Source organism: Xyrauchen texanus, chromosome 2 (assembly GCF_025860055.1).
Source record: "Xyrauchen texanus isolate HMW12.3.18 chromosome 2, RBS_HiC_50CHRs, whole genome shotgun sequence".
In the NCBI taxonomy this organism is placed as follows: domain Eukaryota; kingdom Metazoa; phylum Chordata; class Actinopteri; order Cypriniformes; family Catostomidae; genus Xyrauchen; species Xyrauchen texanus.
The window spans coordinates 19,523,718-19,539,756 of NC_068277.1; the positions used below are offsets into that span (position 1 = coordinate 19,523,718).

The following is a 16,039-nucleotide window of genomic DNA, read 5'->3' on the forward strand; positions in this document are numbered from 1 at the left end:
ATTTTATTAAAAAACAAATATTGTCTTTATCGATTATTTATTCATTCATCCATTCATTCATTTGAAAGGATAACTTGGACCAAAAAGTGATGGATATGTGAAAGATTGTGAAAGTGAAAGAGGAGATTTATAGTAAAAAATGACTTATTGATCTGTTTCTCACCTTGGCTTATCATATCGCTTCAGAAGACATAGATTTAACCACTTGAGTCTTATGGGATACTTTTATGTGGCCTTTATATGATTTTTGTAGCTTCAGAGATCTTGTCACCCTTCACTTGCAATGCAAGGAGCTACAGTGCTGAGAGATTCTTCTAAAAATCTTTGTTTGTGTTTAGCAGAAAAAAGAAAGTCATACACATCTGGGATTGCATGAGGATGAGTAAATGATGAGATATTTTTCATTTTAGGGGGAACTAACCCTTTAAGAGAATGCCCAGAGCGTATACAAATGATGTAGGCTACTTTGAAAAAGCTAAAATATAAGATTTTAGAATATATATATATATATATATATATATATATATATATATATATATATATATATATATATATATATATATATAAAGTCTATAGATGATTGCACAATAATATTATATATTTCATAGTTTGATGACTTTACTATTATTATAAAATGTGGAAAATTCCTAAACAATTAGTAGGTGTTTGACTGGTATTGTAACTTACACCTTTATTTATTAATCAGAAATAAATATAAAATGTGAAAATATGAACATATATACAGGCTTAATGAATATCAAGTTAAATGCCCTTTCTTGTCTTGTTTTGCTTTTAAGCACATTTAATATTTTAATAGGTCGTTAACTCCGCCCTCGCTCCGCCCACAAAACATGCGTGAGGTCAGTTGACCTGTTGGAGCACCCGTCCGTCCCAGAAATGTCATTCCTGTTGAGGCTACAACACCAATTGTTTCCAGAAACTTCTTTATATTTTGACGATACATCAAAAGGACTACATCGTATAACGTATCGAGACGGTTATTTGTTATGGCTGGTAGGTCAAATTTTAATTTAATACACAAATATACACTCAACGTGTTTATGCATTGGATGCACTTTAGTTGATACATACACTACTATACAAACATGTTTGGCATGTGCAGGTAACTTGAGCTTGGCCCAGTGCAACCTACTTTTAGGAGTGGAAATAGCAGCTCAGGTCACTCACGCTTGCGTGCTTAGTTGTGTAAATTGCAATCTGCATCTCTCATAGTTAATGCACTGCCAAAAAGTTATAGTTATTATTTGGTAAGGTTTATTTCAATGAGTTACATTAGATAAAACAGACTAATGCTTAGTAAAGTTTTAGGGAGATCCTCATTGTGTTTTGATACCCTTTTATGTTTTCCCTGGTATTTTGTTCGTTTTGATATGCACTTTGTTACCTGCACTGGTTAAGTTGCCGAACTGGTGGCAAAATGCTTGCAAGCACGCGAGATGGCTTACTGTCCTTACAGCAGGTTTCCAGTCGGGGCCGCCATTCTGACGACAGGGGGTGCTATTATCACTGGTAGGCTGATTCACCTGTTCATTTAATTTAATTTTGTTTGTTTTAAGCGGCATGATTACGCAGCATTCCTGCATTTCCCATGTGGTCAGTTCTTACAACTTTTAATAACAAAATAGTTATTGATGTAAATGAAAGACGTTAGTCTTATAGTACAGTTCTCCTTTAGCTTGCAAAAGGATCCAGGTTAAAATTCTGATAAAACAAAATTGATATATTACAACAAACCAAGCAAAATTCCAACTGAACTTGACCGCTAGTAATCAGCTTGCAAGTGAACTGACATTCTGACTTTGACCACCCCTCCTTTATATGTTTTAGGCTGTAATGTTGAGAATGCCTCCTATGGCCTCACAGTATGTGCAGAGAGAACTGCGATACAGAGAGCAGTGGCAGATGGCTACAGAAGATTTACAGCCATAGCCATCACATGGTATGTAATACGGTATATTCCAAATACAATACCACAGCAATTCAGAAATTGTTACTAGCTAACTGAAATGTTGCTTTTTGCAGTTTTTAAGAAAACATTTGCTGTATATAAATCTATTATTCATTTCATTTGAACAACAGTGATATCAAAGACAGTTTTGTGGGACCCTGTGGTGCTTGCCGACAAGTATTAATGGAGGTAATTACTTGTTCATCACTATTTTTTACCTCATTGACTTTTGGTGCGTACAAGTCATGTCAGAATGATCGCATTTACAAGATGAGTGCCCATGAACACCACCACAAAGTCATAAGTACGATTGGGAAACACCACCAGAGTTGACCCACCAGAGTTGGGTCATGTCGATTTAAGAATCAAAGCAAACTGGGGACTGTGTAGCTCAGCGAGTATTGACGCTGACTACCACCCCTGGAGTAGCGAGTTCGAATCCAGGGTGTGCTGAGTGACTCCAAACAGGTCTCCTAAGCAACCAAATTGGCCTGGTTGCTAGGGAGGGTATAGTCACATGAGGTAACCTCCTTGTGGATCTCGATTAGTGGTTCTCACTCTCAGTGGGGCATGTGGTAAATTGTTTGTGGATCGCGGTGGTTAGTATGAGCCTCCATACTGGAAGACTCCGCAGTTTCACGCACAACGATCTTACTAAGTAGTTGGAATTGGGCATTCCAAATTGGGAGGAAAGGGGATAAAATTAAATAAAAAAAAAAAGGATCAAAGCAAACTGTCAGTTTTGACTGTACAGTTTAGATTAGATTAAATGAGATTATTTAGCTGGTTTATGAACCAACAGGCTTGTGCAATAAAACCAAATTTCCCATCAATATACAGTGGAATTCAGAAGTTTACATACACTTGGTTGAAGTCATTAAAACACATTTTTTAACCACTCCACAGATTCAATATTAGCAAACTATAATTTTGGCAAGTCGTTTAGGACATATACTTTGTACATAACACGTGTGGACTCTTATTTCTGTGTAGTTACTGTTTTCATTGTCGTAAGTAGTTAGATCGTTAGTTCTGTACAGCAGTACCTCCGCTCTCTAAACGCAGAGTACACAGCCTACGTAGGGCACCGTCTCTGGTCGTGGAACACACACTGTGTCTTAAACCGCAGCCTATCCACTATATAGTGCACTATTTCGAGTTTTGGCTATTTTGTAGGAGTGTCTGAATTCTGAGTGATCCACTCGTTCCCTAATTTTGTTCACTCATTCTTACCCACAATGCAGTTTAATTTCAAGTGTACATTTCAAGAACTTTCCCACAATCCACCATGGGGAAGATGTACGAGCTGGGAGTTTACTGCTTCCTTCAATCCTGCAATGTTTTATTTCATGCTGAATGTAGTAAATTACATTTTGACAAATCATTACTTGATTAAAATAACATAACATATAGAGAGACAAAACATACAGATACATTTTAAACTGTACTCTTTATTTGATCAAATGTGTTTACTCTTTTTATTAACACACAGTATATATTAAAAATTACACAAACAACTTCTGAACTTCCGCTCTCATAAAAGTCCCATTCAATAATCTCTCAATAAATTACACATTAATTCAAATTAAACCCAGTAATGTAACGACAGTTACGCCACACATTGTAAAGAATTACAAGTAAAAGAAATTAATTAGAAATGTATTTGAGTTAGAACAAAAAGTACCCACTTTTAAACCTACTCAAAGTAAATTTCCCCCCAAAAGTTACTCAAGTAAATGTAATGGAGTAAATGTAATGCGTTACTACACACCTCTGCCCAAAATATTTAAAGGCAATGCTACCAAATACTAACAAATAAATAAAATCATTGAAATAAATCATTATCTCTACTATTATTCTGACATTATTATTAAAATATAGTGATCCAAACTCGCCTAAGACAGGGAAAGTTTTCTATGATTAAATGTCAGGAATTGTGAAAAAAAGAGTTTAAATGTATTTGGCTAAGGTGTATGTAAACTTCTGAGTTCAACTGTATGTGGCCACATGAGAATGCTAAAATGTTTAGATAAAGCATTCATTTCACACCTAATGAGTGGTCGCCTCTTCATTTTGTTGTATTTGTGCAAAAAAAAAAAAAAAAACATCCTACCTTTCCCAGTAATTGAATAAGACAGAAAGAAATATGAAATTGCAAAACAGGTATATTCTGACTGAAATCAATTCAACACTTGATCGCATCGTATGTATGATCTTCGACCTCATAAGTACTATAAGTTCCCAGGAGGACTTGAATGCACCATTCCTCTTATTTGTTCCTTCTGAATTTCTCTCTCCAATCTCATGTTGTGTTAGTTTGGTACAGAATGGGACGTTTACCTGACTAAGCCTGATGGAACCTATAAGAAGACCAGTCTCAGAGATCTCTTGCCTTTAGCATTCACCCCAGCTCACCTGGAAAAGAACTGATTGCATTGTCCAACATTTATTTATTTATTTATTTATTTTGGTCTGTTCTGAAAATATTTTCTTTTTGTTCTGAAAAACGGATTGATGCTACATGTGAACAATTAAAAATGTGATTATTCATTTTGCTATGCTTGAGAATTTTGAAGTGATCAATCCAATTTTATGATGATAAGAAATAATGGGAATGGATGTTTTGTTCTACAACATAAATTACACACTTTCATACCTCAAACGTGAACGTGAAGCCATGTTGTTTTTTAAACACATGGAGACTTCAAAATTCACATATGAGGTATGAAAGTTTGTAATTTGTTGTAATTTGTTTAGTAACATGAATCCAGCTCCATATTTGCAAGCTCCTCATCCAACAGTCCAAGCTCTTGTCCTCATCCAAATGCATGTATTTCATGCAGGTATTTTCAAGAGCGTAAGTTTGCTCATCTACCCGCAACTGTGGTGGGTGACCTGTAAGATATCTCTGAGTAACACGTGACAAGAAATGCTGTTAAATACAAAGGCACGCTTGAAGAAACACACTTTATTATATTTTTAAGAACAATCAAAAGAAAAGCCGTCAATGCTTGGTCTAATGCGCTGTTTGTTCAGAGGTGTGCAGCGGGAGCGTCTTAAGCATTATCCCTTTTTTATCTCCGTTTTATCTTAATACTGTTTGCAAGAATAATGTCATGTATGAGAATGCATCAAATGACCCAAGACCAACTCAGGAGGTGCTCGAAATTTAGTTTGCTTTATTTCCACAGAGCTGTTGATGCTTAATGTGCATTGTGAATGTAACTCTGCGGGTTTGCTCAAATATATCTTTGTATTAAACAAATAAAGATGAAAGTGATTAAATAATAAAATGATACAAGACCACATTTAACTTGAACCTAAATTTAGTTCTATTTTCTTTTATTTAGGCAGCATTAACTGCATTAATGGAAAGCAATACAAACACAAATTTGATAAGAACACACATTTGGTAGAGTTATTTTAGGAACACAAGTTAATTTATTAGTCTTACACCTAATTAAAAAACTGGTGTTTTCTAATCATTTAAGCACAGACTAAGTAACAAACTGTTTTAGCTGTTTTAAAGTAGAAATGATGTGGGTTGTGAATAATTATTTTCTTTACATTTATAATTGTCTCCAGTTATTTTTAGGCTATTAGTAATTTCCCACCTGTTTCATTGCGTGATGCAAATGGGGCCATTGGAGAGGGTAAAAGTTTGGATTTGGGGAGGTGGTTATAGAAGATTTTTTTGATCACTTCGTATTTGAATAGCTTTTTTCATTTTGTTTATAGTGCAGTTTGAATTTTGTGTTTAAATAAATGAATTCAATGTTTAAAGCAAAAATATTCAGCGACCCTCGGCAGGGGTTTGAAATTGAATATCGCAATATTAAATTTTTTTATGCTATTATCGATATAATTTACTCATAAGTTGAAAACCGCCATTATAAAAACCACTAGGAAAATCCCGGGAACCAATGGCGAATAAGATTTCCGGGTTCGCCTACAAATGGACGTCACGGCTGAACAGCTCTATTAGAGTAACTGAGCACAAGGTCGGCAAAGCAGACAATTCCAGTTTGTATTTCAGATATGATCTATAGGACCAATAGTCCACATTGCTCCTTGCTGCAGCTACTCTTAGCTTATCACGTATGCATCAAATATGTCCAAAATGATGATTAAAAAAAAAAAAGTGTGAATATTTGCACCGAGTGTAAATAGCACCTGCCACACAGCGTGGATGTTTGCACCCTAATAGTCTGTTAGAAACATAGAAATATACTACAAAATGTTTTGTAAGTGTCGCTACAGTGGCTATGGGCGTAACACCTGTGCAAATGTGAATTTGTGACCGGGGTCAATTCCACATATGATGCACTCTTTTCCCCATTCTGTTTCCAATCTCCACTCTGGATATTTTCTTTAATAGCCTACTACTAATAATAATAGTATATAAAAATGTATGTAAAGATAGTTTTACTAAAGTAATAATATACTGTAATAACTGTTTTTTTGGTGGAAACTATAATATTGATGTGAATATGGTGTTAATATAGTAACCATATATCGTTTTGTGGTTACAGTTATTTTACTATAAAATACCATGGTGATACATTACTGTAGTAAAATGATGCTTCATGTTTGTAAAGAAGGGGTAGGGGTTGGTGTAGAGCAGGGGTCGGCAACCTATTACATCATGATGTAGATTGGAATGCAGGTGCTACATTCTGCATTCCAATCTACATCTTGATGTAATCATTCCTTATTATCATGCAGCATGTTTTCATGAGCTGAATGGGAATCTAAACACAAAATTAAAATATGAGGAGACTGCAGTTTACCAACAGACTTGTGCAGCGTCTGCAAGCCATTCGCGCATCACGAGCCAGCAGCGCTTCACTTTCGGTTAATCGTGCAGTAAACGTGCCCGCTTTGCTTCGGTCGGACTGCACGGATGACAGCTTGTATTCCGTGTTTCATTTGTTTCTTTTTGCTTTCAGAACAACACGTCATGTAATAAGTAAAATGCCACTATTAAGCCTTGAGATTTCGCATACAGGTACACCTTCCTTAAACCATGTCATTGGTCACATTCGCAGAGCCATTGACCAGAAAAATAAAAATTGGCACTCCATTTCGAAAAGGTTGCCGACCCCTGGTGTAGTGTGTCTGAGGGACTCTAAATAAACAAACTACAGTGATGCCCCTATACTGTATGTACTGGATTTAATTTGGGCTGCAAAAAGTGTTTGCCACTATTTGCACTAGGGTGCAAATTGCATCAATATTTATTTGAACCAGGGTTGGGGTGCAAATAATATTTGCCACTGTTTGCACTGGGGTGTAAATAACATTTACCTTTATTTGCACCAGAGTGCAAAAATTACCTGGCACAAAAAAAAAAAAATCAAACTTAACTGATTTATTGTTGTTTAGGCTATGTGATCAGATTTACATCTGAGTATACAAACAGAATCTGATTTAGGCTGTTAGTGTGATCAAGACTAAAGAAGTCTCCCTCTTGGACCAGCCCAGGAACAACATTGTCACAGTCCCCACTAGAGAGCACTGTGCACTCTGGAATCGACACAAGCCCACATTCGAGGTTAAAAATAATGGTCAACAATGTTTTAAGTCGTTTCAATTAAATACCAGATTTGTAAAAAATGCACAGGAAATAAACTACATTGTTTATGCATGTAAACTCTTATACATTGATTTTCAATAATATACACTATAAAATAATAGAAAATGTCTGTCCAGACCTTTTGTCTCTTGTTTGCACTAATAATTTGTGTTGTTTATAGAAAGGTGTGTTAAAACAACATTTTATATTTTGACATAAAAGTAGCCCAAAAAAGGAACTGAGCATGTGAGTAAAACTGTCAATTTAGGCCCAAGTAATTCTGAACCTTAAAGGATAACACAAGTAATAATGTAGGAATGTATGCACTTTGTCAGACTGACTAGATAGAACACTCCAGGATGGTTTAAAGTGGAGTCTGATAAAGAATGTTTCCCAGTATAGAGAGAATTATTGGTAATCCGTATGACCCTTGTGCCCCAGGGACTGTTTGAAATTCTCCTCACTGTGAGGCAGAGGGGGCCAACATACTGTTCTGTCACATGGGAAAAACACTCTCACATTGTTCTCTTGGTAGGGTGAGAGGGAAAGTGAGCATTACTAAGTGGCAGAGAGCCACAAAGAAAAACAACAGGTCTTCTTTAGTTTTTTTTTTTTTTTTTGGCCAACTTAATTAGATTATTTATTTGCTGAACTAAAGTATAGAATTAAGAAAATGGAGATGAAAAATGGAGGCCATGAATATAAGGAAGGTTATAAAAGAGGTAAGATTCACAGAAATGTAGTGCTGGCAGTGCAATGTTCATTGTGATTAGATAGAGCAGCAGATCTTCAAAAAAGGACCATAACATATACAGTAATGAGATGATAAAGAAACCGTGACTGTATTTTATTGCATAATGTTGGTCCAGTAGTTAATAACCACTCTTTTGTAATTCCACTAAGGTAAATCTACTATTTGGCACTTAAAATTAAATTAATGTGTTTTTTGAATTCTGTCACACACACACTCTCACACAGGCATGTTTACATAACCTACACCACATGTAAGATCAATCTTTAAAATGTAGTACAGGAGAAAAGCAACTGAGTGGCCCATATCTTATTGATGCCCCCTAATCATGGGACAGTCATGTCACAAACCCTTATTGCAAAAACAAGAAAAACAAAGCACTTTCTCAGATGAGGTAGCATGAAATGAAACCTGTGTTTTTCCTCTTATGTGAAGCAAACCATCATGTGCTGGTATGTGACTGTGGCTGTGATTTTTTTTTTTATCTTGAACAAGCCAACAGTATTCAACAACATGAAAGGTGAAAATGATTTAGATGGAGACTTAAAAGCTGTTTTACTGTTTGTAATATTTTACCCATAAAACATGAAAATACTTTTATCCAGTAGTCTAGTTGAGCTATATAGTTTTTATGATTTTAAAAAAGAAAAAAACTGAAATCTTAAAAGTTTACTCAAATGGTTAGTTAAGATCAGGCAGCCACTTATCAACAGACATGATCGTGATAAATGATTCAGCTTGCTGTGCTTTAAAGTCTTTGTTACAGAAAGCTCAACCCAATGTTTTATGGTAAGGTTATGCAATAAATGTGGAGAACTACAATTCAGTAATTCAGTATAGCTGTTCATGGGTGTCTCAAGGTTGACTCTACCTGACAATTATAGTAGGTATTTAATTTGTCTCCCAATGTGTGTTTGTATACCTCTATATACCTTTAACACATCGATTCTCATGGCCTGTTGTTTGCAGAATGAATTCCAGTTCACTCAAGTGAACTCGGGCACAGTGATGTTGTCGGGAGGGGAAATTTAAGGTGGAAACTCTTTTCAATAAAGTTTATTTACAGTGGTGATTGTGGTGTAACTTTGCGAGCAGTGTAAATTCAGAGAGTGTCGTGTTTTAAAATATGTTGTTGTTTTATTTTATTGCAGAAATCTATCACATAGTCTTATCTATATTTGAGTTGCCTTGGAGTTCCTCCTTAGATAGTGGATGGGCGGATGCAAGTGGTGTCGGTACTGCAGTATATAAACTGGATTGACCGTCAAATCTTGATGCTAGAAGTGAGTTTTACAGCGGTCCGAGTGCTGCTCGAAGAGGAAGTGTCTTTATTTTGCAGGTAGACCTATTTCTAATGTATTTCTTTTGAATTAGCATTAATGGTTTGAGCGGTTTCGCCACACTAACTCGAATTAAAATGACCACGGTAATTAATAGTTACAGACCAAATACAATAGTTTTGCTGCTTTGACATTTTGTTGACACAATACTATACGTAATTAATTATTTAAACAGCGTAAGAAGTTATTAGACTTTGTATGGGTTGCTTGCTCTGTATGTCTGTTGGAGATGAAACTGTAATAGCCTATTAATAATAAGAATAGCTTAAATAAGTAGGCCTATCAAGTCTTTTCAATGATTACTCACATTTATTTATTTTTATCCTACAAGATTGAAACGACCGTCAAATCATGAATAAAGAAGAGGAAATGAAAGAAGTAGAACTAAACGAGATGGATCAAGAAAAACAGCCGATGACCGGAGAAACTCCTACAGGCACCGAGAAAAACGGCTCCGTGAAGGTCAAAGTGCCGGAGGATACGGAGGTCAAATTTACGGGCCTCTCCAAAGAAGAGTTAATGAAAGTCGCCGGAACAACTGGGTACACAACACATACAAGACCATTATAAAATGACTCGTAAATCCGATAGTTTACGTTGGTAACACTTTGCAATAAGATTCCATGTGTTAGTTAACATTAGTTAACAGGAACAAACAATGCACAATACTTTTAAAGCATTTATTAATCTTGAATAATATTAATTTCAACATGACATGTTTAAAATAAAAAGTTAAAATTTTTCATTTACAGTTTAAAAGTTTTTAGTTAATGAACTATGAACTTACAATAAAAAGTGTGTTTTTATTTACTATTATTTACAAATTAGTAATTTTATTTACTAACATTAACAAAGATGAATAAAAGCTGCAAACAATATTGTTAATTGTGTGTTCATGAATGCATTAACTCTTGTTAACAAATTGAACTATAAAGTGACCTTTTTGTTTTTCTATCTATCTATCTGTCTGTCTGTCTGTCTGTCTGTCTGTCTGTCTGTCTGTCTAACATACAATATTGCATATCCCCAGGTGGGTTCGGACTCGCTGGATCTTGTTGATTCTGTTCTGGCTCGGCTGGGTTGGCATGTTAGCTGGGGCAATTGTAATAATAGTACAGGCCCCACGCTGTAAACCCATCCCTGAAATGAACTGGTGGAACGAGGGTTTTCTCTACCAGATATCTGATGTGAATGCTTTCTCTGAAAATGGATTGAAAGGTGAGAGTTTCTCAATGTATTGCTTGGTCCACTTGTATTACTGTTTATAATTTTTTCCAAATCATGAAAAAAAAAAAAAACTCTTCTTGACAGCATTTTTAAGTTCATCTGCTCTTTGTAAAATTCTCCCACTATGCCAGTGCTTTCCTAGTATGAACTGCACAAAGTGTTAATAACAGTCCCAGTTTTTTTCCCTGGCTCTGCTAAAATAACATTAGAATACATGTGAAGGTAAGCAAAAGTGACTGACTGTCTTGTGACTCTCATGTGAGGAAGTATGCTGACCTACAATTGATTCTGCCGTCATATCCCAAATTCAGCAAAAACTTTTGCTGAGTTGCAAGTTGCGATATTGCACATCTGTTGGAACACTCTAACACAAATTCTATAAATTAAATACATCATAGATTAATATAATCAAGTACAGTGGACTTAAACCTTGATATCTAAGTGTGCACACAGTACAGTGGTCATGCACTCAAAGCAGATTAATCATTAAAAGATCACCCTGAACTTCCACTGTGGCTGGGGAATAAGGAAGTAATGTAAATGATGATGTCTCGATGATGTCCTCTTTTTCTTCAAATTTTTTAACCCTTCTCTCGTTCATTCTGTAGGGGTGGAGGAGAAACTAGACTATCTGAACCAGATGAAGGTGAAGGGTCTTGTTTTGGGTCCAATACACACTGTGCAAGCAGACCAGTCGAGCACACTGGAATTAACTTCCATTAACCCTGTTTTTGGTAGTGATAGTGACCTGAAAACTCTGCTGGACCGAGCACATCGAAAAGGTGACCCTTGATCTTTGTCCTCTCACACAAAAACAACATGCCTACTGGTTTGTTTAAAATTTGAAAGGTTTTCTAAAAAATCAACCCAATCATTTTGCATTAGACAGACAGAACTAGCAAGATGGGTCACAGGATAATTTTTACTGATTATAACCCCTGTTGCTTTGTTATAGGGGAGCTGTCTAAAATAGCAATGAGCTGTCAGTTTAACCTCTGACCTACTGCACTATGTCATATTGTGACAAGATGACCTTTATTTGCAAACAGGATTTTTCGTGTTCTAATTTTTAAACCTTTAAAAAAAAAATGGAAAGTGTACATTTAATTTAATGAAATGTATAGAGCTGAAACAAAATATACAGAACTGAGTTATCTTTCAATCAAGTGTTTAAGTACATTCAACACTTCACAGACACGTACAATATTGTAGATACCTACATTATGAGCCATTTGAATGGCCACATTGTAGCAGGGTCATCATTCAAAGGGGGTCCAATGGAATGCACATACAGTACTTTCAAGAATAGTTTGTATTTGTTTTGTATCTTTCTAGGGATTTTCTCTTCACTGTCACCGTTAGCTTGCTCACTGGGGCTTGTAAGGCAATATTTTCAGTAAAACTGCTTCTGAACTGTTTTTAGTATGAAAAGTGCAAAACGTAAATTTGGTTTAAGTTTATAAATGTAACACTCTAATATTGGAAAGAAAACAGGTATACAGTCAACATAATACAAAGTAAAGATTTTTACATATTATTTTAATAATTTATTTTAGTTTTTGTCCAATAACAATATAAAAGCCAGTTATTTCATTTTACAAACAACATTTTATTATATTATGTAAAAAAAATTTCTCACACAAAATATATGGGTTTTTAAACATAAAAATGTACAGCTACTTTTGTAGGGGATCATCATATTTGGGGGGGTCCATGGTATCAAAAAGTTTGAAAACCCCAGCCTTTGTGGACCTTAGCCCTGCTCAACATAGGGCCTGGAACAATGTTCCCAGTTGTTCTGGTTTGTTGACTCTCCTCTCTTTCTCCCTAAACTCACTCTCTCTCAGGAATCTCCATAGTGCTAGATCTAACACCCAATTATGAGGGAGTTTCTGCTTGGTTCAACAATGCTGCCACTGTTGCTGAGCGACTCAAAGTAAGTGCTTACAAGAATGGAGTAGGTACTGTATTCATGTGACTGGTCAATCAGTGGGAGGGAAGATTAAATGATTTAAAGGTTTATGAAAGGTTCTAAGCCAGGAAAAATATATCTCCTAAAGTAGAACCTTACCTCTGATACTAGCATATCCTGTAAATATGAACCAAAGTAAGAAAACCAAAAAAAAAAAAAAAAGTCTAATAATAGTGATTTAATTCGTAATTATTTGTTTCACTGGTGATTAAGGGAAAATATAATTACTTAGCAGTATCAAAAAAAAGTTTTTAAACCATTTCACTTTTTTAGGAAGCCTGTGTGCGCTGGCTCCATAAAGGAGTGGATGGCATCTTCTTATCTGACCTGAGAGAGATTGTAAATACAGAAGCCTGGACGTCTATTGAAGCTATATTCAACGAGACCGATGGGACCAAAAAAACGTATGTGCCAGTGTGCTTGAAGTGCTCAGTTTATTGCTTGGTGGTGAAAGCTGTAAATGTTTTCGTAAAATAGAGGCACCTGCTGACCAGATTGGAGTATTGATTACAGCTAGTGAATAGTAGTTTTGTGTTTTATCCAAATAGGTATAGCTGCCGGCCAGAATCTCCGAAACAAGTCAGGGTTAATTCAGAAGGGGCGGGCTTAATCCAATAAGGGTTTATGCCAGCTCCAAAAGGGGGCAACACTTCCACACCCTGTTAGGGTTAGGTTAGGGGCTCTCTATATCTTTACGGTTGTTTTACAGAGAAGGATATAGCTCCAGGCAGAGCTCCAAAAGGGGCCAGGAGCAGAAATAGCTGGCCGGGCAGTAGTTGTACTGTATTTTCTTACTCTGGTACACCAATATTTTATTTTACAATTTTGGGAATAACCAGATCTCTCTTTGTTTCTCCCTCTCTCTCTCTCTCTCTCTCTCTCTCTCTCTCTCTCTCTCTCTCTCTCTCTCTCTCTCTCTCATCATCATCATCATCACTTACAGAGCTCTGATGGGCTCTGTCACTGGTCTCTCTGTGGATGAAGTCTCTGTCCTGCTTAACCGCTCTAATGTTGACCTGCTCCTGACTGGACTCCCTAATCCGGACGAGTCTGGTGCCATCCAGGCTCTGACAATACAGAAACTCTACTCTATGCATCCCCAGACCAGCCTGGGCTGGAGCCTGAGTGGACGGACCTTCGGCTCTTTGGCTTCTAGGACTCCAGCAGTGCCTATAAGGCTCTTTCAGACCCTGCTGTTCACCTTGCCGGGCACGCCTGTTTTTAATGCTGGGGATGAGGTCGGATTGAAAATAGGGGTGAGTAGAGAATGAGATGGAGACAATGGCTTATATAGTAGTGTTTCTGTAAATTCAAATAAATACGGTTTTGAAAGCTGTTACTTTATAAAGTTGATTATGTATAATTCCTCCTTTACAGGAGAATCCTGAAGCATTGTGGGAATTGGAAAGTCAAGCAGAAGATGGCAATGCAACAGCAAAGGTAAAAAAATCAAATTAACATGGCTATTCATGACAAAATGGTTCTCCTTACCGTACCAAAAAGATTTAAGCACAACGTATTTTTGAAAGATTTAAAACCATCCATTTCTTTCTTTCTTCTTTTGCTCTCTTAGTCTGTACAGGAGGAGCGTACAGCAGTGCGGGATTTCTTTAAATCACTCAGTGATCTAAAAGGAAAAGAGCGTGCTCTTTTGCACGGTGAATTTGTGTCCCTTCACAGTTCTCCCTCTGCATTAGCTTTTCTCCGCTTCTGGGACCAGAGTGAACGGTTCCTCATTGCTATAAACTGGGGAAATGCTGCTGTTACCATGATGCTCGCTAATAGTGACCTGCCAGCTGAGGCTCGGGTCCGTGCTACCACAGATGCAGAGAATCTAGCCATGAATAGCATGGTGTCAATAGAGAAATTAGAGCTTGGATCCAAACAGGCTGTTGTATTGTCTTATCCCTATGCAGGCTAGACACATATGCACAAAAGGAAAGTGTGAAATTCAAAGTAAAATGTACTGCCAGTACTAGAACAGTTTGTGTTAAACTTTTAGTTGTATTCTCTATCAGGAATACCTTGAGGAGCTCTAATTAAAATAAAAATAATAATAATAAAAACATTGAAGGGTTGTCACAGCTGTTTTGGAATATTCCAAATTGTGAAGTTGGTTTCCATAAAGAGATTTGTTGGTCTAAAACCCCTATGATACAATAACAAATAAAACAGCACTGAAAATCTTATCTTTTACTGCTGTCATTTTGGACTGTTTGTGTAACTGTGTCCATTGTACTGATTAGGGTAGTGTTTATGCCAACAGAAAATGTTTCCAAATTTATACACATATTTGTTGTTGTTTGTTTTGTTCTCATTTAAAGGCCTCCTCTCTTTTTCATACTTCAGTTTTCACTGAAATGTCTGCTATGCTAACATAGGGAAAGTATTATTTATTGTTAATGGCTGTCATAAATATATTTATTTTGCATAAGCAATCAAACACTCAGATGCTTATAAAAAGTATTTAAAACAAGGGTGTCAGATAATGTATATAATATAATGTAGAAAAACATTTTGGAATGTAAATATGGTATTTTACACAAAGCATGAGATTATATATTTTTTAAATACCATATATTGAGCTTTTTTTTTTTGCTTTTGTGTTAGTATTTGAAGAGCCTTAGGCGTATGCAAATCAAATCAGCTGCTTTCTTGGAGAAGTTCTAAAAAAAAATCCTATATCAGCAAGAGAACACAGTGAAAGGAAATGTCAATTATAAGAAATCCTCTTGATACCAGTCTTCACTTCTCCTTTATTTAAATCTATGAATCAAACCTTAAATTCAGATATTTAATCACAAAATTAAATATCTGAAATTACTGAAACAATAAACTCTCAGACTAAAATATTTTTTTTATATTTTTTTTTTAAACAAAATAAATGCATTATAGAAAATACAATATTATATTGAAATTCTTCCTCAAAGGCAATCTATTTAGCTATAATCTAGGAAACTGTCATTATATGTGAGAGAGGGATCTGTTTTATGAAAATGTCATGACATTACAGTGAATAGAGTAGAATGTCCTTATATTGGCATGCTGTTAAAACTACAGTTGCTGCTGGAAGTGGTATTAGTGAGACCAGCAGGGGGAGCTCACCATTGAGTGTGTGTCCTAATGCCCCGAAACTTACACTAGACTACAAAAAAGCACTGTATTTCGAGAGTGACACTAAACCGTGGCATGAAAATGACATGAG

At 35.9% G+C, this 16,039-nt stretch overlaps 2 protein-coding genes across 2 annotated transcripts; both read left to right on the forward strand.

Moving 5' to 3' along the window:
* The first annotated feature begins 884 nt into the window (after positions 1 to 884).
* On the forward strand, positions 885 to 4,528 carry zgc:103586. Its single transcript, XM_052154278.1, has 5 exons — positions 885 to 1,014; positions 1,420 to 1,530; positions 1,849 to 1,960; positions 2,101 to 2,158; positions 4,286 to 4,528. The coding sequence occupies exons 1-5, from the start codon at positions 1,008 to 1,010 to the stop codon at positions 4,397 to 4,399; spliced, it is 402 nt and encodes a 133-aa protein (XP_052010238.1). The 5' UTR covers positions 885 to 1,007; the 3' UTR covers positions 4,400 to 4,528.
* A 4,948-nt stretch (positions 4,529 to 9,476) lies between these two features.
* slc3a2a (solute carrier family 3 member 2a) lies at positions 9,477 to 15,023 on the forward strand. The gene is made up of 9 exons (XM_052148906.1): positions 9,477 to 9,634; positions 9,967 to 10,177; positions 10,666 to 10,853; positions 11,471 to 11,644; positions 12,710 to 12,798; positions 13,108 to 13,238; positions 13,778 to 14,090; positions 14,212 to 14,274; positions 14,408 to 15,023. Exons 2-9 carry the CDS (start codon positions 9,987 to 9,989, stop codon positions 14,753 to 14,755), a joined length of 1,497 nt encoding a protein of 498 aa, XP_052004866.1. The 5' UTR covers positions 9,477 to 9,634; positions 9,967 to 9,986; the 3' UTR covers positions 14,756 to 15,023.
* The last annotated feature ends 1,016 nt before the right edge of the window (positions 15,024 to 16,039 follow it).

Bases quoted from the DNA above. Each gene is read 5' to 3' on its own strand.
- zgc:103586 (XM_052154278.1), top strand. The intron at 1,531-1,848 runs GTAGGCTGATTC...TATATGTTTTAG, and splicing joins AGGGGGTGCTATTATCACTG to GCTGTAATGTTGAGAATGCC. The intron at 2,159-4,285 runs GTAATTACTTGT...ATGTTGTGTTAG, and splicing joins GCCGACAAGTATTAATGGAG to TTTGGTACAGAATGGGACGT.
- slc3a2a (XM_052148906.1), top strand. From the start codon at position 9,987: ATGAATAAAGAAGAGGAAATGAAAGAAGTAGAACTAAACGAGATGGAT. The intron at 12,799-13,107 runs GTAAGTGCTTAC...TCACTTTTTTAG, and splicing joins CTGTTGCTGAGCGACTCAAA to GAAGCCTGTGTGCGCTGGCT. The intron at 14,091-14,211 runs GTGAGTAGAGAA...CCTCCTTTACAG, and splicing joins AGGTCGGATTGAAAATAGGG to GAGAATCCTGAAGCATTGTG.